The sequence below is a fragment of the Eleutherodactylus coqui genome, chromosome 1 (assembly GCF_035609145.1).
Source record: "Eleutherodactylus coqui strain aEleCoq1 chromosome 1, aEleCoq1.hap1, whole genome shotgun sequence".
Classification (NCBI taxonomy): Eukaryota; Metazoa; Chordata; class Amphibia; order Anura; family Eleutherodactylidae; genus Eleutherodactylus; species Eleutherodactylus coqui.
The window spans coordinates 389,197,108-389,221,203 of NC_089837.1; the positions used below are offsets into that span (position 1 = coordinate 389,197,108).

The following is a 24,096-nucleotide window of genomic DNA, read 5'->3' on the forward strand; positions in this document are numbered from 1 at the left end:
GGGGCATGCCGACCCGCGGGCCTGCCCCCATGCTCGGAGGAGACACCGAATGACCAATACGCATCCGGACTGGTAAGTAATGTCCTCATGCCGCGGGCAGGGTGGGATCCCGTGGCGGGGCTCCCGCGCACGGGACCTGCCCCGCCCATGTACACGAGGCCTTAGACTGAGTGAAGACTTCAAGAACCACAGCACATGCATGGGGCTACATGCAAGTACAGTACAATTCTAATACTCCAGTACCCAATGGTCTGGAAATTGTAAGGCCTAATGCATATGGGCATATTTGCATTGTGGAATCTGGAGCGGGCATCTGGCTCCAGATTCCGCAACAAATACTGCCCATAGACATGCTATTAACCCTTTCCAATCCACTGTCTGACGTCTTCTTACATTCTGATTAAAGTCTGTGCAGCTCCGATGTCAGAAGATGTCCAGCAGGGTATTCTTACTATATATTGCCGGCCACTTTGTGTTCGGGGCCTCTCCAGCATCTCACATACTGCAGTATTGTCTCTATCCAGCTAATGGCGCCATTGTATAATGGCAGAAAGAGAAGGCTCCTAGGAAACCCTGAATCCAAAATTGGATTGCAAAGGGTTAAATAGCGCTTTTCCATGACCACAAGCGGAAATCAACTGCAATTTTCTGCTTGCGGATGGAAAATTGCAGCATGCTCTAGTTAAAGGGGTTGTCCCGCGCCGAAACGGGTTTTTTTTTTTTTCAACCCCCCCCCCGTTCGGCGCGAGACAACCCCGATGCAGGGACGTACAGAAAGCTCACCGGAGCGCTTACCTTAATCCCCGCGCTCCGGTGACTTCTATACTTACCTGTGAAGATGGCCGCCGGGATCCTCTGCCTCCGTGGACCGCAGCTCTTCTGTGCGGTCCACTGCCGATTCCAGCCTCCTGATTGGCTGGAATCGGCACGTGACGGGGCGGAGCTACACGGAGCTACACGGAGCCCCATAGAGAACAGGAGAAGACCTGGACTGCGCAAGCGCGGCTAATTTGGCCATCGGAGGGCGAAAATTAGTCGGCACCATGGGAACGAGGACGCCAGCAACGGAGCAGGTAAGTATAAAACTTTTTATAACTTCTGTATGGCTCATCATTAATGCACAATGTACATTACAAAGTGCATTAATATGGCCATACAGAAGTGTATAGACCCACTTGCTGCCGCGGGACAACCCCTTTAAGAGTGGATTCCGCAAGGACGGCTTCCATTGAAGTCAGCTGACACTGCAGACGGACCGCGGACTCCAAGTCATTGCCTAGCAACAGCGCGGCACAATCTGTACTACACATGTGCCCGTTGCACCAGCCATCAAATCCACAGCACAGATCCGGACAGGTAAACAGGAGTCTCTGGCCAGGCACCAAGTTGGATTCCGCTACAGGATCCCACATGTGGAATCCGACCCGGCCGTGTACATTCGGCCTAACAGTCCAGAATACAATATCACTTCATGTTGGATTACCAGCAAATTACTTAATAGACTTATGGAGATCAGGTCTGCTGTGGTCGTAGGTCTGTGCTGGTGATCAATCAGATTATGTAATCCTGAGTCTAGGTGAACATAAGAATCTTAACATCTATGACACATCTGTAAGACAACATCAGGCCAGTCGATCAACCAAGTGCTGGAGTGTCTGAGTTGTCAATGACCGATTGCACTGGCAAGCCGCGTCCTAGTGTAGACTCATCAGTGGTATAATGGGTATTCTATATATACTTCCACTGTGTATCCACACTGGTTTACGCAGACCTGCCTGATCATCCAAAAATGGAGAAATGACAGTAATCTGATATAAACACATCATCATCAGACCTTCAGGGCCCTTTTACACTGAATTAATTATTCAGATTCTTGCGGGATCAAGGGAATCCGAGCGATAATCATTCAGCGTAAATGCTGCCAGCAACCGTATGACGAACGAGAATTCATTCATCATTCAGTTTCTGCAGGCATAAAAGTCAAATGACAATCAGCCTGGGTAAACAGGCTCATGTATGAAGACTGCCTGTTCCCAGTGAATGGAGGCGGGTGGTCAGCGCAATCTCCGGCGCACCTCCTGCAATCACAGAGTGAACCTTGCTGCTGTGTGAAAGCACAGGAGCGAATATCAGTGGGACGGCTGTTGGGCACTGAATTGGCCCATGTAAAGGTCCTCTACCTCTGTTCCTCTTGTGCGGTTGCATTTGGCAACACACACATAGCCGTAATCTACAAAAACATTTGTTCATGGGGAACGAACGGCTAAATGGAATATTTTGGGAACTTTTATGTACATAAGTAGACGGGCTGCAATAGAAAGAGGAAACTGAATAGAACTCTAGAACCTGCTAGAACATGGATGACTCTAATGTGGTTAATGCTCTCACCTGACAAGTATGCAAACTGTTTCTTCAGCTGATCCTCAATATCAGCGGCACACATCGGGAAGGTGTCCTGATGCATGATGTCATCTGAAAGACAGCAGCAAAATACAGAAAGTCAATCAGTGAGGAAATACATCTAAAGATTAACTTTATACTGAAAACAGAGGTATATCATATAAATCTACTATATGAATTGGCTAAATCACTAAATATGTGAGACTAACACATAAAACTGATTTATTCTATTAAAAGCAATATATACGCAAATCACATAATGTTAACTAATATAATATAAAGTATATATAGGTTTAATAGGATAAATAAAAGTTTAATCTTTAATAAGCAAACAATTATGGCAGCCCTGGTGTCTTTTAGAAGTCCCCATGCTGCCATTACATCTGGTCAGCACCCATGTGATTGTATCGCTGCAGGGGCATTCAGGACACCCAAGTCCCAACTGGGACATTTAAATGCCGCTGTCTCAACTGACCATGGCATTTAGAGTGTTAACAACTGTGATCTGAGCTCTCTCTGATCGCAGCTGTTGCCGCCTATCAGAGACAACTGACACTCGCAGTGTATGGAGCAGGTTAGGTCCATGAGCCCGCTCCTTACACAGCATATGCAGTAGAACGGGGTATGTGCAGTTAGGACGTATATAACCATATATATGTCATAAGGGGTTAAGTAACAAAAAGTCCTGACATTTTCTCGATGGCAGATGTTTAGCCCCTCTTTCCCCTGACATTTTGGATTTCACCATGCCTGAGATTCCTTGCTGCCCTGGAGAGAACAGTCTGGCAGCGGCTTATTCCCTTTTCCCCACTGAAATAACCCATTGGCCTACAAGCTATAGTATATACCATGTTTGCCCGAAAATAAGTCCTACCCAGATTATAATCCCGACTCTGATTTTCAGGGGGTTTGCCTTGAAATATAATCCTTCCCCTGAAAATAAGCCCTAGCTACACTAGGTAAAAAAAAACAAAATGCAATACCTCGCAGCCGGCGTCTGTGTCCCATGCTATGGTTTCCCCAACAGTGTGGAAGGCTGCTCTGTAACCCTCCCCGCTGTCATCTCTCTCTGGTAAATGGGGCTTTGAATTCCCCCGCTTCCAGCAAAGAAGCGCTGTGATTGGATTGAGCGCCAGCCAATCACAGCCGGCGCATGAACCAATTACAGCCATTTAGTGATTTCATTCACTGAATGGCTGTGAATGATCGAGCACCAGCTCTGATTGGCTGGCACTCGATCCAATCGCAACCCTTACTTGCTGGAAGTGGGGGAATTCAAAGCCCCATTTACCAGAGGGAAATGACAGTGGGGAAAATTAGAGAGCAGCCTGCCGCACTTCCAGGGAGACCATAGTGGGGGACACAGACCTCGGCTGTGAGGAGAGTATGCGCTCCCCCGCCCCCCAAAAATAAGACACTGTGCTTCTTTTGGGGGCAAACTTTAATATAAGACAGTGTCTTATTTTCAGGGAAACACTGTATATAATCATCTTTACTTTGGTTTAACTAAGGGAACTGTATAAAAAGTAGTATCCCGATATAGTCTAGTCACTGAATGACTCCCTTCAATGTCAATAGTGTTTGTCTTATAAAATGCAGGTTTGCTCGAACTCAAAGTAATATAACAGCCTGGTCATCTGTTTATAGCTTCCTGCGTCCTGTAAGTGGGACAAAGACTAACCGGCCATAGTACACCACCATAGTCATACAGCATGCCGTCTTTTGATGAGCCATAAACGGCAGTTACATAGTAAAGATGTTCTGTAGCATGGGCATCCTCAGCTCGGTGCAGAGACCACCTTATGTAGATTACAACACTGCTTTTAAGCTACAATAAAATGAGAACTTCTAAAATAGTTGTGCAAATTCGATTGCTTTGTCTCAGTAGCTAGAGTTAGGCCAAAGCAACATGAATGTGTCAGCAGATCACATAAAAACCTAAAGAATTCTGTTTGCTTGGCGCTCGCACTAGATGTTATGTAAGACGACCCTGTGGCCATCACATCTGCCCATCTTTAGAGAAACACTGCAGGATGTACAGGCTGACAACAATGTGCAAATGCTTCATGCACACTAAATAAACATCTCATACAAAGCAATGAAAATAAGGCCACTCATGCGGGCGTATGGTCACTGTGCATCGTGCGCAATTTTTCCGTGCACGACACACAATGATTCCAATTGATTAGTATTGGGCCACTCACACCAGCTTTTCTTCTATGTGAAAAAAATTTGCAGAATGCTCTAACTAGGCGCGTATTATGTGCCCATACATACCAAGGTATTGCATGGGGGGTTCGGGCATGCAGCAAGCACGCATGTTGTGTGAGCCCAGCACCGCAGATCCGCAGAAAATAATGTCCATAGCATGCTATGGGAAATTGATTCTTCCTGCACATGAGCAGAAATCAATTGCAGCATGCTCCATTTTTGCACAGAATCTGTCCGACCCGCAGCCCACCTGCAATTAACATTGCGGACAGGTTGTGGATTTCGAAACATTGCTTAGCAACAGCGTGGGAAAAATAGGCATTTGATAAATAAAATCTGTACTGTGCATGTCCAACGGCGGCTCGCCGCAACCAGCCACAATACAGGAAAAGTAGAGAAAATACAGGTACGCAGGGTCGCCGGATGCAGTCAGAGCCGTAATCCGCTGCAGGTACCGGCATGCGGAATCAGGCTCTGCTATGTGCAGGCAGCCATAAGGTTAGAATTCTCATTGTTATAGCTATTAGAATATGAAAAGTGACTGTCATTCGGAATGCCTCACTAGCCAATCACAACCGACGCTCGATCATTCACAGCCATTCAGTGGATGACATCACTGAATGGCTGTGATTGGTTTATCGAGCGCCGGCTGTGATTTGGCTGGCGCTCGATCCAGTCACAGCGCTTACTTACACAGCGCTGATGGTGGGGGAATTCAAAGCCGAGCCAGGGAGATGACAGCGGGGAGAATTCTCAAGCAGCTTGCCGCACCGCCGGGGAAACCATCGCGCCGGGGACACAGACGCCGGCTGGGAGGAGAGTATTGCATTTTTTCTTTACCTACTATATACTCGAGTCAATAAGTTTTACCAGTTTTTTGTGGTAAATCTTATTGACTCGGCTTATACTCAGGTCGGCTAATACTCGAGTATATACGGTAATAGTCTAAAAAGGGTAATCTAGCCAGAATGATCTTCTGATATGTCATAGATATGAGGATATCGGTGAACACAATTGACCATTATGGAAAGTGGTTTTTCCACTTTAAAAAAATCATACTGCCAAGATCTGTTATCATATTGTGATAACTGGGAATCCACCCATTGGGCCCCTTACCATTAATCAGAATGATGTAACTGAAGAGGCCAAACTAGCACAAGTTTTACCATGCACAGCGACATTCTTAACAACTTGAATCAAGCTACGTCACAATCTCCAGCAAACTGGAAATACCCCTTTAAATCTAGTAGTACTGGGCAGAGAAGTGGATCAGTTGATACTGCGATAATAGCTTTAGTTTCCTATAACTGAAAATTGAACCATTTTTAGGGTGCTCTAGTCTGACATTGAGGTATTGTCATAAAAAGGATTGGCCTAATCTCTATGTCCCACTACAGTAGTCTACAAGCTGCTGTACATAGAGTAAGATGAGCTTAGTAGCACAACACTAATTTAAAAGGGTTTTCCAGGCAGTGCGCACTGTCATAGCTAGGATACACCTCGGTTGGAGCGAAAGCAACTGCTCTGACCTGTGTAGCGGTCAGCACTTGTAATTGCACCTCTCATTGAAATCAGTGGGAGTTGTGCTTGTAATTGCAGGCTGGTGTTCCATTGATTTCAATTACAAGGGCCGGCCACTACACAGGGATCAAAGTAGCAGCTTTCACTCCGCCGTGGTGTAGCCCGGCACTGACACCTGGCGCTGCATGCAAAACCAATTCAATAAAAACACAGTAACTTTTGCTTTTGTGTATTACCTTGAAGATATAAAAACAAAGTTATTGCAGAACAGATATTAAGGAAAGTAATATAACGCAACGGTTTATTGAAATTCGGAAGAACATCACAAATATACAGTGACAGCTGTCCCCTGTTGTTACACAGGCGGTTTTGACAAGGAAGGTAGCAGTATACACTAGAATACTAGATGGTTTCTTTAGCAAATTGAGGTAACCCTCTGCATCTCTGCCACAGTTACCACAAAAGTCTCAAAACTGAGAAGGTTTGCCAAATGTAGAATATTAGAATGATCTTCATACACACACAGTGGGCAATATAGTATTACGGTTCGGATGCTATTTACATTTATGTATTCTCTAACTTAAATAACTTGTATGAAAATCATATGAAAACTGTTGTAAATTCCAGTACACACAAGTCATGGGATAACAGGATGTAAATTGATTATAAAATGTTATTACCTCAGGTGAGGGCTTGTCCACACCTGTATAAGTTGGGAGTGGTCATCCTGTGAGGGTGGCCAGAAGAGTAGTTGGACCTTTCTTCCCTTGGGACAAAAATTCACTTTGCTGCTCTAGCCCTGTATATTCATTCCTTGCAAAGGTAGAGTGCCTTGTTGTACCGCCACCACTGGCACCCAGCTCCTGGAACCCATGCACTGCCAAACAGTACTGGTGTATCTTGTCTCCACCAGAACTAGGGGTGTAGACATGGGTGGTCCTGTTTCAGTTATAGGGGAGGGGCAGGTGACAGGCACAAGTAAGGATTAGGGACTGCAGAATAGCGGCCTTCCAGGACCTGCAGGGGAGCCTTGTCTGCAGCCAATCAGGTAGAGGGGGCGTGATTGTGCTGTCACTCTTGTCTCCACCAAGACATCCTGGTGGCGTCAAGATACAATAATACCGATGGACAAGTAAGTGACATCTCTCCTATTGTCCTTCGCCACCCTGGCATCTCAGCATCTGTGGCCACTGTGAGTGTTACCCCCCCCCCATCTCCAATCCCGACAGCAGTCACTCTACCATTATCTCCCCTCCAGCCTGCTGTTGTATTGATGGACGCTCTCCGTTCTGGTGTGCTGGCTGCGGCGCTATTAGGATCACCCCCTGCCCGGCCGCCCATGGCCTCTGAAATCTGTCCTCCTGTCCACCTCCACCATTCAAGCCACCCAAGCTGCCACATGTCAGCATGCATGGAGCCACCGGTGCTTAACCCGGCACCGCTGTTGTACGTAAGCACCGTTTGACCTCCACTCCCAGTCCCCACTATCACTCTACCTGGAGGCCTCCCATCAGCGCAGGGAGCTGTCATCCCCTCTGGCAGCACAGCTTACGGCGGCCCCGCTATCTCTCCCAGATACTTGGTATGCACCCCGGGCCAAACAGCAGCTGAGAGTCCTCAGCAGTGTTAGACTGCACAGCGCAGGAGAGGGTGGTGAGCAGATCCCTATCCATAAGACTAACCCTAACCCTAAGACATCTCCAACCCAGGGGGCGTAACGGGGCTGGTCCCCGTCACTCTGCCCCGCCAACCCATGTCTCCATCTCTAGTTCCAGTGGAGACAAGATACATCAGTACCCTGCCAAACACCCTCGCTATTCCCCTCCATTCTCTATGAGACTAATATATGACACCAAGCTCCTAGTAAACTTGTCACTCAATATATATACTGGCTGACATAGAATGGAGTTGCAGTTTTGACTTGTGTTTTTGTCATGATTTTTGCACATGTCAGCAAAAATATTGCTATTCAGCCAAATCATTTATTTTAGTAAATAGGATTATAGTGAAAGTTATTGACCAATGACATCCTTTACACATAGAAAACACACATGGCATTGCTATAGCCGCAATATGCAATTTTTTTTCCATTAATTATTGCCCAACAAATTAATATAAATGATACTTGCCCTAAAAGCAGTTTGGTTGCAGTGAAGAAATCATGTGACTGGCCTATGATTGGTCAGTTGCATGGAATGTTATGCGTTGAGCTGGTTGCTACAATAGTTGACCAACTAGCCTGCACAGTTGGGCTGTAGCAACTTCCCTAGTGAGTTGTAAATTTTCAAGAAGTTATTTTCTGCAGTATTTTACCCTTATAAGTACATTTGTGGACTATGTGGCTCTCCTGTACTTTCTTGAGCATCTTTAGGCAAAGGTTCTCTATACACAATACATGCAGGACAACATTCACACTACACAATATAGGAGGACACATGGAGAATATGCCCAAAAATACATAGAATCCAAGCTCAAGTACAGTGTAAATACTTACTGTATAATTTTCATACCTGCCAGGTTTCCCTCTTTTGTCCCCACTTATGACCCTCTTTTCTCTCTCCCTCTCTGCTCTTTTAATGCCCTTTTTGAATTCAGAGATTTACATCACCAAATGCTCTATATTCCTGTTGGATGCATGAACCTGGATTTTAATTGCATTTTAAACCCCAAATTTTTTTGTGTCATTATTCATGAACTGACGCAATCAGGGTCTTAATATATAAACTAAAAGCTAAATCAAACATAAAAAAATGTATTAACCCCTCCCCCTGCAGCCAGTTTTAACATCTTACATGTCACTTTAAGTGGTAAGGACTTGGGAATGCTTTTACATATGCAAGTGATTTTTGTGACACATTGCATTTGGTTAGTGGTGAATTTTGGTCAGTACATTTTATATTTATTAATAAAATTCTGAATTTACAGAAAATTTTGAAAAAAGGTGCAATTTTCAAACTCAAGACAGATAATAGTACAATGCAAAATAAATAATATTTACTGTGTTGTTGTATGTTGGTGACATTTTGAAAAGGTCCTTTTATTTATTTTGGATGTCAGAAAGCCTCCAATTCTAACAATTTTTCTAATTTTAATGAAAATGTCCAAAATCTATTTTTTAAAGGACCAATTCAGTTCTGAGGTGACTTTCAGAAGCCTACAATTGATTCCGGTCAAGTCCATGCATCCTGCTGGTGAGAGTATTCATTTTCTTTGTACAAGCATGAGTATTGCTCCAAGTATGTAGAAGACCCATTTCTGATGTATTAAAGCTAAAAAAAAAGCGCATCTGCAAAGCGAAGTGCTAAGAATAAGAACAAAGAAATCTTAAGTCAAGGTGCCAGAGCTAAGGTCGGACAGACTGCACAGAGAGATGAGGAAGCAGAGATATAGGGAGCTGGTGCTCCAACAGCTCCAAATATTGCTGGTCCAAGGTCCAAGTCTTCTGAAAAGACTATCTGAAAGCATTGCTAACCTGATGAAATAGCTGGCTGTGCAGCAGATTGAAGTAGAAGAAAGGCAAATGGAGGAAGCCAGGAGAAAATGTGCAGAACTGCAACGTCTGGAAGAATCTTGGATGAAACTGTTCCAAACGCTACGTGAACAGTTCCACCTGCCCATTCTCCAATGGTGACTGTGTCTCCTTCGAAAGACCCTCATATGGCAAAACCTACTCCAAAAGATGAAACAGAGGCATATTTAACTACTAGAGATGAGCGAACGTGTCCGTTACGGACACATCCGCACCCGGACACCGGCTTTAGCGAACACTGCAGTGTTCGCGCGTAAGTGTCCGGGTGCCGCCGGGGGGCGGGGAGATGCGCGGCGGCGCGGGCGGCAGTAGCGGGGAACAGGGGGGAGCCCTCTCTCTCTCCCTCTCCCCCCCACTCCCCGCCGCACCCCCCCGCGCTGCCACGGCGGCCCCCGAACTTTTTCGCCCGAACACCGAGGTGTTCGCAAAGTTCGGTGTTCGGGCGAAAAAGGGGCGGAGCCGAACGTGTTCGCTCATCTCTATTAACTACCTATGAAAGGATTTCAAGCACTTGCCAGTGCCTAAAGAAAACTGGGTGATAAGGCTAGCGCCGTTAAGATGCCAAGACACAATTAGAAACAGTCAACTTGGAAAAAATATGTGCTATATTTGTCAAGAGAAGGTGCGTGTGGCTAAATTTTGCCCAAGAAAATGCATTCAAAGCCCAACAACGTTCTTCTTCTCCACTGACTTTATCCGGCCAATTCAAATTAATGGACAGACTGGGGGTGCTTTGCTGGATTTTGCCAGTAAACGGAGCCTGGTAAAGGAGGACTTTAACCTAGAGGACAGAGCATCCCGAAGTGCCTATTACTTGTGTTTATGGAGATGCAAAGAATTACTTATCAAATATTAAACTGCAGTTGGATGAAAAATGTTTTACAATGCCAGCAAGTGACCCTTGGCAGAACCACTCTGCAATTCAAGCTAATGGGGAAAGACTTACTGCCTGCTGTAGCTACCAGAGCTCAATCAAAAACACAGGATAAAGTTGAAGCCTTGGAGGAAATGTTTCCATTTCATGAAGATATCATGGAGCCACCAAAGTCAAAGTGTTAAAGTGTTTCAGAACAGCAGGAGGTCTTCAGGAAAGACTTCCCAATGAAGGCAAGTATATGAATTCTGGACTGTGGGACATTGATACTGCATTTGAGTAAAGCAGGACATTGATTTACATCCACTACATGAGCAAGGTTTAAGTAACAGTTTGCTACAGTTTTCTTCCAAGTTGAAAATAGTCATCAAAAAATAGGAGAGCAAGTACAATAGTTCGTTGTACCAAAGAGGTTCTGATTTGAAATTGGCACATGATGTTCCTATTGTGGGTCATTTGGGTTATGAAAATACTTTGACAAGGGTACTTCATTGGTTCTATTGGCCTGGAATTTATGATTAAGTAACGGCTTATTGTCGTAGCTGCCCTGTGTGCCAGTACACTGCTTCTATCCTTCCTAAAGCAGCGTTTATACCATTGCCAGTAATTGATAAGCCATTTAATACTATTGGTATAGATATCATTGGTCTACTAGAGAAGAGTTCTAAAGGTAACAGTTTCATTCTTACCATAGTAAACTACTGTACTAAATACCCTCTGGCCATTCCTATGCGAACAATAACTTCTAAATTTTACAAATGTTCTTAGAAGGGTTGGATTGCCTAAACATATCTTGACTGATCATGGTAGTAATTTCACCTCTTTCCTGTCAGATCGGCATCAACTTCTTAGCATTCTATGGAAACAATCTCTTCCCATTTTGTTCCTCCGTTGACAGAACAGCAAAAAGGAAATGAAAATGCTAGTGTGAACAGGCATATAAATGCAGTGAGCATGCGGAGAACTTCAGCTCTAAAAAGGCAGCTAAATTGGGAATGGAGCTCTGTTATACAAGACAGACTGTATCTCAAAATGAGTAAAAAAAATAATTAAAAGATACTCCTAATTTCCATTCATTCTATATGTTAAAATGAAAAAAGAAAAAAACGCTATTTTATATTTTTCCAAAGTTTCCACCATCTGTAAATATAGGGGTTCTCTTAGAATAATAAAGACATGTTAGCATATACCTTCACTTTCTGATCAGTGGGGTCTGAACACTGGGACCTCCACCGATCTGGAGAATGAAGTGATTGCAGCGCTATGACCCCTACATACCGGTAGTTGGTATTAGTGTATCTTGATGCCACCAGGAAGATCTGGTGAAGTCAAGATTGACAGAGAGGTGACGCCCCCTGTCAGTGATTGGCTTCTTATCAGCTTGGCCTGTAGGTCCTGGAAGGCCACTAAGCATTTAGCGCTGCCAGGATGTAGCAGAGAGGAGTCGGCGGACGTCCGGGTGTCGTGGCCGTGGAGCAGCTCATGCGTGCCCAGGGGCCTCTTTGGCAGTGGATGAGCGAGGGAGCGGGCAGCAGGTAAAACAGAGGCTGCGGCGGAGTAGAAGATACGTGCCCATCCTGTAGTTTTGCAGCGGTGACAGGTTGGATCGGACGGTAGGGAACAGAGAGGCTACGGCGGCTGCAGGCACGCAGCTGGGCGTCCGGGCAGCGAAACAGATGCATGGCCATTGGTAACACGGCGGTGAGTGGGGGAGTGGCTGGCATGAAGCAGAGGCCGGCTGCCACAACTCAGCAGTGAGGCGGCGGCCGCCTGGCACCCGGGGACCGCCGCTCCGCTCACGCTTATCGGTGCAGCGTCTGCATTGAGGACTGCTTGCCCTGCTGCCTTTAGCCTGACGGTTAATTATCATTATTACATCTTCATGCTGCCAGCTTACACCAGTAAGCTTGTCACCATTAGCCTAAGGCAGCAGGGCAGCCAGTTATCAATGGACATTGGAGGACCTTCGTGTCTTGAGCTTATCGGGAGCTGGGGGTGTGACAGGGGCGTTCTCCCGGTCAAACCCCTAGCTCCTGGTGGCGTCAAGATACACTAATACCCTGGTAGTTATTCCCCACATAATGGTGTTCTCAGCTGTCTGCCATGGAGGGAATTGCAGCACATTAATATTCACTAGAATGGTGACATACCACAGCATCCAATAATACATAAATCATGCTCTATAGGCATTGGCTCAGTACATGGTGTATATATCACCTACATGCAGAGAGTACTAATGAAGGAAATGTGTTGCAACAGCCTCCAAACAAAGTAAAGTTTGGGGAAAAAGAAAAGGATATTTTGTCTTCAATTAGACTGGCAGTGGTAACTGCAAAACAGCTTGTGCAAAATTTACATATCAGGACTGGCAGCCCCAGAACACGAACAGCCATCTGGTAGAACAGAGCACTTACAACAACTCCCATCAGTCCTTCCGCCTTTCGGAAAACTATATTTGTAGCTCTGTGTTGACTGTTCAAATCAATGTATCAAGGGCATAATATCTCACTCTGTAGAATATTCCCTATAGCAAATGTATACCTACCATATAACACATATATACTTCTATCTACCTACAATATCAATCCTATCTACCAAATCTCTAATAACCACCTATATACTGTCAATACTCACTCCACGCTTATTAAGATTAGAGGAATTTTTTGTAAAGGGGTTGTCTCGCGAAAGCAAGTGGGTCTATACACTTCTGTATGGCCATATTAATGCACTTTGTAATATACATCGTGCATTAAATATGAGCCATACAGAAGTTATTCACTTACCTGCTCCGTTGCTAGCGTCCCCGTTGCCATGGTTCCGTCTAACTTCGGTGTCTTCTTGCTTTTTTAGACGCGCTTGCGCAGATGCATCTTCTCCCTTCGGCTGGTCTTGGAAGCATCGGCGTTTTGGCTCCGCCCCCTTGTACGCGTCATCACGTAGCTCCGCCCCCGTCATGTGCCGATTCCAGCCAATCAGGAGGCTGGAACCGGCGCACGTCATGGGGCGGAGCTACGCGATGATGCGTACAAGGGGGCGGAGCCAAAACGCCGATGCTTCCAAGACCAGCCGAAGGGAGAAGATGCATCTGCGCAAGCGCGTCTAAAAAAGCAAGAAGACACCGAAGTTAGACGGAACCATGGCAACGGGGACGCTAGCAACGGAGCAGGTAAGTGAATAACTTCTGTATGGCTCATATTTAATGCACGATGTATATTACAAAGTGCATTAATATGGCCATACAGAAGTACTTAACCCCACTTGCTGCCGCGAGACAACCCCTTTAATGGAAAACTAAGCAAACATTTTTAGGAAGCAATAACAGCAGATGTAGAGAATGTGGAACATTTGTTAAGCTTTATAGTAAAGTGTGCTAACAATCTGGCAAAGTAATCAGCAATAACATATACTTCACTATAGACATATGTTGAGTTCTGCTATAGAAGGGCTTGTGAGGGATGGATGGTTTATAAACACCAAGAAGCATTCCAGTATCTTTTCTAACCCCAATATGTAGCTCATCATAGTTGGGGTGTATTTACACGGTTGAGTACCATATCGGACTGGACTGGTATTGCACTTATAAACTTGCGATTTTACATGCAATTGTGATCGAGCAAAAGCATCGCGTCGCTGTACATTTCTACGTGCATGGGGAAAAAAAAAATTTCGCATTTTGTTCCAATGGTTAAAATAGAAAAATCACGTTGAATCGCATTTACATTCAAACATGATGCGATTCTTTTTGGCTCCCATTGGAAATAATGCCTGATTCTTGAACAGAATTGCAGGAAAATAGGACAATCTGCTATTTTTTGTCAGTATGAGCCAAAAATTGCTGATGTAAATTAACCCATTGAAAATAAATGTTTTTTTTTATTCACATTCAAGATCTCGCCACACATGAAACTCCTGTGTGAAAAATGCCCTTACACTTCTTTGATTACCTGTGACATTAATTTGGTCACAGGACCCGTCTGTTGAATACATGGACAGTACAAGGCTGTGAGGCGTTGGTCAGCCCTGCCCCGCAGCCAGAAAGCAGTGGTAGGTAGCGTGGTATGATGGGCACTTCAGGCATTTTCTTTTAGTAGCCTCATGCAAGGCTGCACAGAGTAGGCTCCATCCTGCCTTTTGCATAATGCGTCACCGCACAGAAGGCCACAGTAAAGAGTGAGGAGGTGGTCAAGCCCCGCCCACTGGGCAACAGCACAGGTGTGACAAGGAAAGGGGCCCAATGACCAGCGGCCAAAAACATAAATAAGCATGAAAGGAGAAAGTCTATTTTCCCCGAAGAGCACTTGGTCAAAGAAGATGGCATAACCATGGACTTGGATGCGAGGAAGAAGCAAGACATTTAAGACTGGTCCAAAGAGACATTAGTATGCACAAATTAGGGACAATGACAGATTAATGGATGTGACAGAGTACCTCCCCAGAAGAGCCTGTGATATGGGGGGGTTGTGACGCAATGTTTACTGGTTAACGATGTTAGCAAGTGAAGTGATGGCATGTGTAACTGAATAAAGTGAGGGGTCGCCATGTTTAGACATGATGTTCTGTGATGGGGTACAGGGACCTCCATATTATTGGCGTAACGTTTTGAAGTACCAGTGACCTCCTATGGAGCGTATCCAGTATACCTTAAGTAAAGTTCTATTTTTGGGAAAAGGTGCCACCTACGTCTGTCACTGCCATCACTTTCTTCACCAAGCATATAGTTAAAAGTTGCAGTTAGGCTTCATGGTGCATCATTTCCAACTGACATATTTCATTTATTTCCCCTCGCTAACTTGTCATATGACTGTGTCCAACCGCCAAGTGACATTTGCGTAGGCAAAGGCAATTAATATATGGCGGAAAGATGGGGTCATGGAAAGAATAGCCACTTGGTGCTACAGTACAGAAAATACGCAGTAACCACAAACAGCGCTCCACACTTGTGTCGATGGGTTCAGTAAGGGATTCTATAATTTTGTATGATAAGAATAGCATGAGGTGCATCACTATACTTCCTGTCAAAAATAACTAAAACCCTGCAGTTAGTGCGGTCTGTTGGTCACTGTATGGATCTGACGACGGATGTGTTGCAGTATCCTAGCTTCTGTTATAAACGGACGTCGGGTCAACAGGGAGCACAACAGATTACTAAAAAAATCCTTTATCCTGTAAAATATTGTGCAACACAGTTTCGCAGCCTTCAGCCATCAAGAATATTTACAGTCTATTTCAGGACTGTGCTAGACAGTCCACACCCAGACATTATATATGACAGCAGACCGGCTCCTGCAACAGGAACCTCCTCACATGGCTCTATTTGCAGTAGACTCTCCCTTTAACCCCTTGAGTGGCGGGTTCCCTACCACCCTGTCGTGCCCACCAGGGCAGGTTTTTTAAAATGGTCTAATCATTGAATTTCAACTAATTTTGCAGTTGCGTCTCAAGAGCCATAACTTTTTCATTTTTCCATTGACACAGCCATATAAGGGCTTGTTTTTTGCGGGACAAGTTGTGATTTTTTAAACAGGAGGGAGGAAAAAAAAAATGGGGAAAAAAGAAAAAAAGGGGCCATGTCATTAAGGGGTTAAATAATGTATTAACTTCCTTCTCTGGGTCATTACGACGCATGGATACCACATGTGTGATTGTATTTTTGATTTTTACAAAGTAAAGGGAGACAAGTGTTTTTATAATTTTATTTTTTTATAATTTTTTAACTTTTTTTTTTTTTTTTGTCCCTTTAGGGGACTTCCACAGGGACCCATCAGGACCCCTGATCACATTCTGGGGGTCCGATGGTGACAGCCCTTTACATGCTGCAGTGACAGCCCTTTACATGCCGCAGTCACATAGACTGCAGCATGTAAAGGGTTAACACAGCAGAGATCGGAGGTTTTCTCTGATCTCTGCTGTAAGAGCAGGTACCTAGCTGTCCTCTCACAGCCAAGCACCAAGCTCTCCCTGCCACAGAGACCATTGGCTTGCTTCTGACAAGCCGATGGTCTCTATGGCAACCTGTAAACAAAGCAGTAGATTGCCGGCATATCGGCAATATCTTCTGCTGGTTTTTCAAAGCCCTTGCTTTGTTCTCTGTGGGACTGTGCAGGCAGAGCACAGTGCTACAGCTTATGGCATTGTGCTCTGCAGCTCCCATAGTAATACATAGCCCAGAAATCTTCCGGGCTATGTCACTATGAGCAGTGGAGCTCGTCCCGGAAAATTTCCGGGCGTGCCACTCAAGGGGTTAAATGTGTTTTTCTACCATAAACCTTTATAGCATCTAACTGGATTTGCCATAAATGATGGCGTCCAACAGTTGGGAGTCTCACCTAACATGAGACTAAAGCTGCCCAGTCCGTTACTATGTGAATACTGGGAACACGAGCGGAGGAAAATCATAACAATCCTTTAAATCTGGGGTCAAAATAGATGACATGAAAATGTAAAATGGGCAAAATAGAACATTTACTAAAAAAAATTGTAACAATTCTAGAGTATTTAGTAAGAGAGTCTAATATAAAATGAAAACAATTAGCCTGCTTTCACACCTGCATTAGCGCTCAGTGTAGGGTTTCCGTCTCTCGGCTCCGTTTTTAGAGAAGAAAGACTGAAATGAAATGGGGAAAAAACAGATCTGTTTTTATTCCCATTGATTTCAATGCAGTTTTAAAAAAATGCACCATTTTTCTATCCAAACAAAACGGAAACCTAATAGAACAGAAGCAAACTGAAGCCTTTCTGTTTTTTTTCTATTTATTTCAGTTTCTCTCTTCCAAAATCATAGCAAAGAGACGGAAACCCCGAACTAAGCCTTAACGCAGAAGTGATCCACGGCCTGATATCGCCCTCGCCATTGATGTGAAACCCATGGATGCGAAGCGTTTTCATGTGGAAACAGCTTTGTATCACTGAAGGGATGAAGGGAATCCCCCCGTGGCTGTTACAGCCACGTCAGAGGATTGTGGTGTTCTCCGATTGCTGTTAATGGGGTGGTGCTGCTGCCGCTGGGCCTATTGAAGACAATGGGCGATATCGCAAAAGGAAAGAACATGCAGCGTTGTGTTTCCCAGATCGCATCGCGGTGCGGTGCAGGAAAACATTGCTAATGTCAATGAACCCATTCAAAAGAATGTGTTTCATATTTGTGCGAGATCTCTCACACAAATCTCGCACGATCTTCTCTCCAGTGTGAAGACCCCCTAGGGTGCTTTTGTATTGAACGATTTAGTGATTGCTTGTACAGACTAGTTATACAGGCAATTTGTTCAGCCGCTAAACCGTTAAGTCATTCCTATTCGCTGTTCAAGTGATGATAGAATGATCGGTATTTAAATGATTAGCAAATGAGCCAATGGTGATCTTCATGCCCGCATGAAATGACCGATGAGCGAACAAATTATTGCTCATCATTCAATCATTGGTCGTGTTTACACTGAGCAATTATCATTCAAAATCAAATGATCTAGCGATTTTTGGAATGCTAACATTCCATATAAATGCACCTTTACTCCGCTATAATACTGCACTTTCTTGTCTGCAGCATCTACTCCACGGTGAGCAGATTAGGCAGGGAAGTCGGCTAACCCGAGTTACCCTTGAAAGCTGAATTTTAAGTACCTGGTAGGCTGAATTACCATAATTTGTGTTTTACGAAGAACATGTTCCCTTTGCATTTAAATATGAGCACAGCTGTTGCCTTCAGCCTCATGTCTGTTCCTATGAATCACAGCGCTCTACATCCCTCAAAATGTAACGGTCCAGGCAAAAATCAACACGACCATGTTGTTCCCATCTAACAAAAGACTGTACTGAAACATCACAGAAGGGGCGGAAATCATGTCCACTTCCCGCAGCATGCTGCGACTCCCACTCAACGTAGGAGCGCTCCACTGAAATCTGCAAAGTTGGATGTCAGACGACGTTCACCTGCATTATGGTTGCCTAGTCAACTAGACTGGGATACATCCAACAGCAAGGCTTGACTTCAGAACTACAGTAATGGAATGCTTCACAATGTATCACTGTCCGGGGTGTAGCCATGTTCTACAATTTTATCATCTTGGGTTACCTCACCATTGATATAAAATGATCACAAACCACTAGTCATAAAAAACAAGTCATCGGTTATGTGATAAGTTTTAACTATTCAACGTCTGCATTTAAACAGATCCTGAGGAATGGTGATGGATCCTGTAGACTCAGTGGGGTCCGAAGGGTTTCTGCTAGGGTTCTGCTAGTTTTCACAGAACGCATTATTCTTGCCATCAGAAATAACAGAACTTTTAACTAAGTGACCATAAAGCAGTCTTATAATTCAATTCTACAATTCCGTCTGTCTTTGGGGGAGCCAGATGACAGCAACCATCACCCCTTTTAAGTGTATGTTCACATACTGTGGAAATGCAACAGATTTTCAGCAGTGGAATAGCCTGCAGAAAGTACCTGGCATTTGAACGAAAAATCAGTTCAAAAATTAGACTGAAGGCTTATTCAGACAGGCGTATATCAGCTAGGCTTTCACGCCCGGCCAATAGACGATATCCCTCTCTGCAAGGGGAGGAGGCGGGCCGTGAGCAGTGCACTGAGCTCCTGCCCCCTCTCCTTGCAAAGAAGGACAGCATATATAGGCCGGGCGTGAAACCCAGCTGATATGCGCCAGTCTGAATAAGTCCTGAAATGCAATCCAATTGGGCATTTATTTATTTTTTTACTCTGACTGATCGCATCCAAATGAAAAAACGAAATCTCAGCATATCCTATTATCGGGATAAAGTCAGTGTGCTTCAATATGTGTCTAAGAAATTCCTACGCAACTTCTTAGAAGTTCGTGTGCATGTACTCCAAAGCCGGGCTCATGCGAACGCAAGTTTACCACATATTACGTAGGCAATCCAATACACTGTGTTACGCTGTTTTGCTCACTTTTACGCGTATGCATTGTGTAATATGCGAGCGCAAAAAAGAACAAAACATTTTGTATTTTGCCGGCTATTACACCCGGGACAGACCATTGTTCTATACGGGCACATAATCAACTACAAATTACATTGTGTATGGGATGCGTTGATATGCAAAGCAACACAGCGGGAAATTTAAACAAAAAGAAACTAGGAAGATACACTGTCATGTGCAGGAAAACATTGCTGCAGTAATAGGCCGGCTCACCGCCGACTCCACGGCGGTAAAACCCTATGTGACTAATGGAGGGTTTTACGCATATGATCGTGTGAGCCTGGCCTCATGCTGTGTATTTTCACTGCAGTTTTCACTAGAGATGAGCGAGCACACTCGCTAAGGACAATTGCTCGAGCGAGTATTGTCCTTAGCGAGTACCTGCCCGCTCGGAAGAAAAGATTCAGGTGCCGGTGCGGGTGAGCAGTGAGTTGCGGGAGTGAGCAGGGGGTAGTGAGGGGAGAGAGAGATCTCCCGTCCGTTCCCCCCTGCTCTCCCCCGCCCCTCCCCGCCGGCACCCGAATCTTTTCTTCCGAGTGGGCCGGTACTCGCTAAGGACAATGCTCGATCGAGTAATTGCCCTTAGCGAGAATGCTCGCTCATCTCTAGTTTTCACCTCTTCAAATGAAGGAGTGAAATCCTCATAACAAATCAGAGTCAAAATTTGCAAGCAACAGATGCAGATCTACATAGTAAAAGCAACTTGTGAACATACCCTTACCATTAACATCAGAATGGCCATTAACCCTTTCCAAAACAATTTGTATCCTGGTTTTCCTAGGGGGCGTACTCTTTTTCTGCCGTTATACAACAGCGCTATCTGCTGGCTAAAGCCAGTACTGCATGAGGTGACATGTCGGATAGGCTCCGACAGCAGAGAGGCTGGCAATATACAGTAAGAGAACCCCGACGGACGTCTTCCAACATCGAAGCCTTAAATCATAATGTCTTCAGAGGTAAGACAGTGGATTGGAAAGGGTTAAAGTAACTCTTCGCTCCTGGGGGGGAAAAAAATGGCCACACCGCTTGTCTGACTACCTTAGTATACATCATTACTCCAAGACACTACTCCTGCTCCGATTAACCAGTGCTGCCCAGTCAGAGCAGGTGTAGGGTCTTGCAATAAATGATACATACGGATACACAGCGTGCATCGGATAGTCCGAGAAGTGCTGCCGCCATCTTTGTTTCTCCCGGATCGTATGGTCACTTTGTCACCTTGGAGTTCTGAAAGGTGTGCAGTGACACCGAAGCCGGGAATGTTCCATCAAGCTCTTAGCTGGATTTTAGTCAGATAGGAAAACTCAATGACAATCTTTTAGAGAGTCTGTGGGCTTTCTCTGTGTACAAAGGATTTGGGAACCATACTGCTCAATTAATTTAATGTTCTTAATTAAAGATGAACACATGGCAATATATGAGGATAGGTAAACAAGAAATCATGGTTATTTCTCCTGCAGTAGAACTATAATCACTTCTCTTATTTAAAACATCGCCTAAAGAGATTAAAAAGTTTGCAGCTCCATCGGTGGTACAATCAATGTAGTCAAAACAATGGCTCCCTCTACTACAAGGCCCTTGGATAATATATGAAAATGTAACTTGCAAGAAAAACCTGTTGGGTTGGTTCACTGCAGCTCTTTATGTGATTGACCTCTTCTGGATTACTCAGTATGGAGCAAAGTTTGACAAACTTCATGTTTCTGCCCATTAGGCCAAGCTCACACTAGCAGGGCGGATTCCGCATGCGGGAGGCCAAGAGCCCAGCCGGTGACCCTGTATATTTCACTTAACTGTATTGCAGGTGGTCATGCACAGTACTGTTTTTTCTTTGTTCTTTTTTGCATTTTCCACACTGTCGCTTAGCAATGACACATTGCGTATGGGCTGCAGGTCGGAAGCTTCCATTGACATCAATGGAGGCCGTCTGCTCGGATTCTGCGATAAAATAGAGCATGCTGCGATTTTTCTCCTGCTCACCGAATATGCAATTTGTATCTGCAAGTGTGAAGGAAAATTTGAAAATGCATGCCTTTCAATGCCCGAGTTTTAGTGCAGAAAAGTGTGCGCAGAGGCCGATCGCGGAATTCAAATCCGGTTGTGCGAGCCCGGCCTAAGAATCAGGATTACTTTTTTCAATGTTAATCTTGCGGAATTCAACAGAAAAGGAGCTGCATGTAAGAAAGGCCACCTATGCATAATCAACCTGGAGACCGCTACTGTGAATCAGTGAATTTGGGCCAAGGGACTTAAGTGGGAATCCATACTTCTTGGAGTACTGACCCATTCTTACTATGCACAAGATGACTTAGACCTTGAGAAGAAGATGTTTAAGGGCATTTGTGCAAGTATTAAAATATTCCATGCAATTACTAAAAGCAAAATCTGCTGCATGTAATCCCCCCCTGAAAAACGCATACGGTCGTGTGAAGGAGGCCTTACAGTAGTTACTGTAGAGCCCTGTAAGGCGCAGAGTGCTAAGACAGCAGAAATGCAGTCCTAAGATCTCGCTCACGACCTGAAGGTTACGAATTCAATCCCTGAATGGTTCAGGTAGCTGGTTCAAGGTTGACTCAGCCTTCCATTCTTCAGAGGTCGGTAAAATGAGAACCCAGCTCACTGGGGGATAATAAATAAATCACCTGAAAGCGCTGCGGAATAAGTTGGCGCTATACAAATAACAAGATTTACAGTGGAGCTGTGGATTAGCCTACTCCGGGAACTGGTTTTAGCACTACCAGTTGATCATTTCAAGAAAGTTTTAACCAATTTCTTAAAACAAAACATCAATCCTTATGTATAGGTTTACATTGTTTTCTTCTATTGATCCAGACAAGGGTAAGATATCAATAGGAGAGGAGTCCATGTTGTAGGACTTACACCTCCAAGTGCCTTCATCCTCTTCCCTACCCCTGGATGAGCTGGATGAACAGGGGTCTTCTCAGCCGTACTAGGTGGCATACAATAAACCCATCTCTGGCTGTTTCTGGTCACTTTCTCCTACTACAGCTCACATAGCCCGTTTCTATAGCTACAATAATATTTTAGGAAGATTTCCTGTGAAGTAATCTGGTAAAAATGTCAGATAGTGAGATATACTGGCTCCACACCCACATTATATCAGAGAGCGAAAACGCCCATAATTATATATCTATTTCCTGATGAGGCTGACTCGCCGTGGTTCACCTTACAAGGGGCTCAGTAACTATCAGGGCTGATGTGGTTGCTATAAACGCCTCAGGCAGAGAAGGGGAACGAATTAACGTCCCGAGATGCTAAAAGTTACAAAAAAAAAACAACTTAGGACATTTATGGACGTTTCTGCAATATATATTGTTAGTAGAGCTGGCCGTAAACATAAGGATTGAAGTAGCCAAATGGCACTAATGCCCCCAAATATTTACAACTAAAGAGAACTGGAAATCATATTACATATCCGCTCATTTTAATAGTTGCCAGGGAGTTTCATAAGCATAAACCGCTGCAAGAGTCATGCAGCAATTTACAGTTCTGAAGCGGGCGGTGACCCGTCTTACTGCTGCGTATGATGGCGATTGTAGTGCACATGACCTCGTATCTCACGCACGTGGGCATGCGCAGTGCATCTGGTTTTTTTTTGTTGTTCATATTTCCCACCCCGTCACTTAGTGACGGCGAATATACATGCCACCCATACAAAATGTAATTGCGTATGGGTGTATTTATATACGCGGCCATAGAGAACATGTAATGGATTAACTGAGTCACCGCATATCACACAGGGATCACACGCATATACAGCGATTGCGTAATACGTGGTAATCATACGCCTGTATGTGCTTGGCCTAAGTAATATTAGAAATTTGGGATTTCTATCGATACTGAAAATGAAGGCGAACAGCACTGGTTTGTGCTGTGGCCTCTTCATGGTTCATGATGCTCGGGTCACCCGCTGTGCAGGGAGCTGCAATCTGGACCTATTCTCTGCACAACCGGATGGCCGAGGGGGCCGTTGTGTAGGAAAAACTTAGAAGGGGATCTGGTGATAACTCGTCCACTTTTGGACTAATTTCCATATTTCATGTCCGTTGACATCTTTGTGGAACACAACTACAACAGAGGATAAAGCAGTTGATTCAGTGGCTGGCAGATTTTCTTATTAATTAATGCTTTATAGTCATCTTATGTTTTTAGTATAACCCCAACCAAACACATGATGTAATAAGCCCCTGGCTGTCGGTGCAAAGAATATGACACCAGGCATGCGGCTTACATAATAATGAACTTAGAGGCTTCGATAAGTAATGAGAAAACTAAGCTCTTGACAAGGATATCATTTTAAAGTGCTCTTGCTACTCAGATGTAGACCGGGCTCACATGTGTGCTGCGTATCTCTAGTGCACCAACATGCGGCAAGTACAAAATCACACAGGTACTTGCTGCATGCCGCCAAAACACCATGCAATATCTCGGTGCATATGCGTTCATAATACGCGCCAAGACAGAACATAATGCGATTTTTTTTGTAGCAAAAAAACCCAAGTGTGAGTGGCCCAATACAAATCAGTGCATGGGGAAACTGCACACATGACACGTGACACGCAAGGACAACACGCCAGGCGAGATCGGCCTT

The 24,096-nt window shown here is 44.6% G+C and overlaps 1 protein-coding gene across 8 annotated transcripts in view; it reads right to left on the bottom strand.

Annotated features, from left to right (window-relative positions):
- MCF2L (MCF.2 cell line derived transforming sequence like) overlaps window positions 1-24,096 on the bottom strand; it is a 225,475-nt gene that overhangs the window by 95,308 nt on the left and 106,071 nt on the right. For all 8 annotated transcript variants that reach the window (XR_010786899.1, XM_066579691.1, XM_066579686.1 and 5 more), the window contains exon 2: window positions 2,389-2,472. Coding sequence is in view for 7 of the 8 variants with exons in the window: in XM_066579690.1 (XP_066435787.1) it covers window positions 2,389-2,472 (84 nt within the window). In the remaining variant the exon portion in view is untranslated. The remainder of the gene's footprint in view (window positions 1-2,388; window positions 2,473-24,096) is intronic.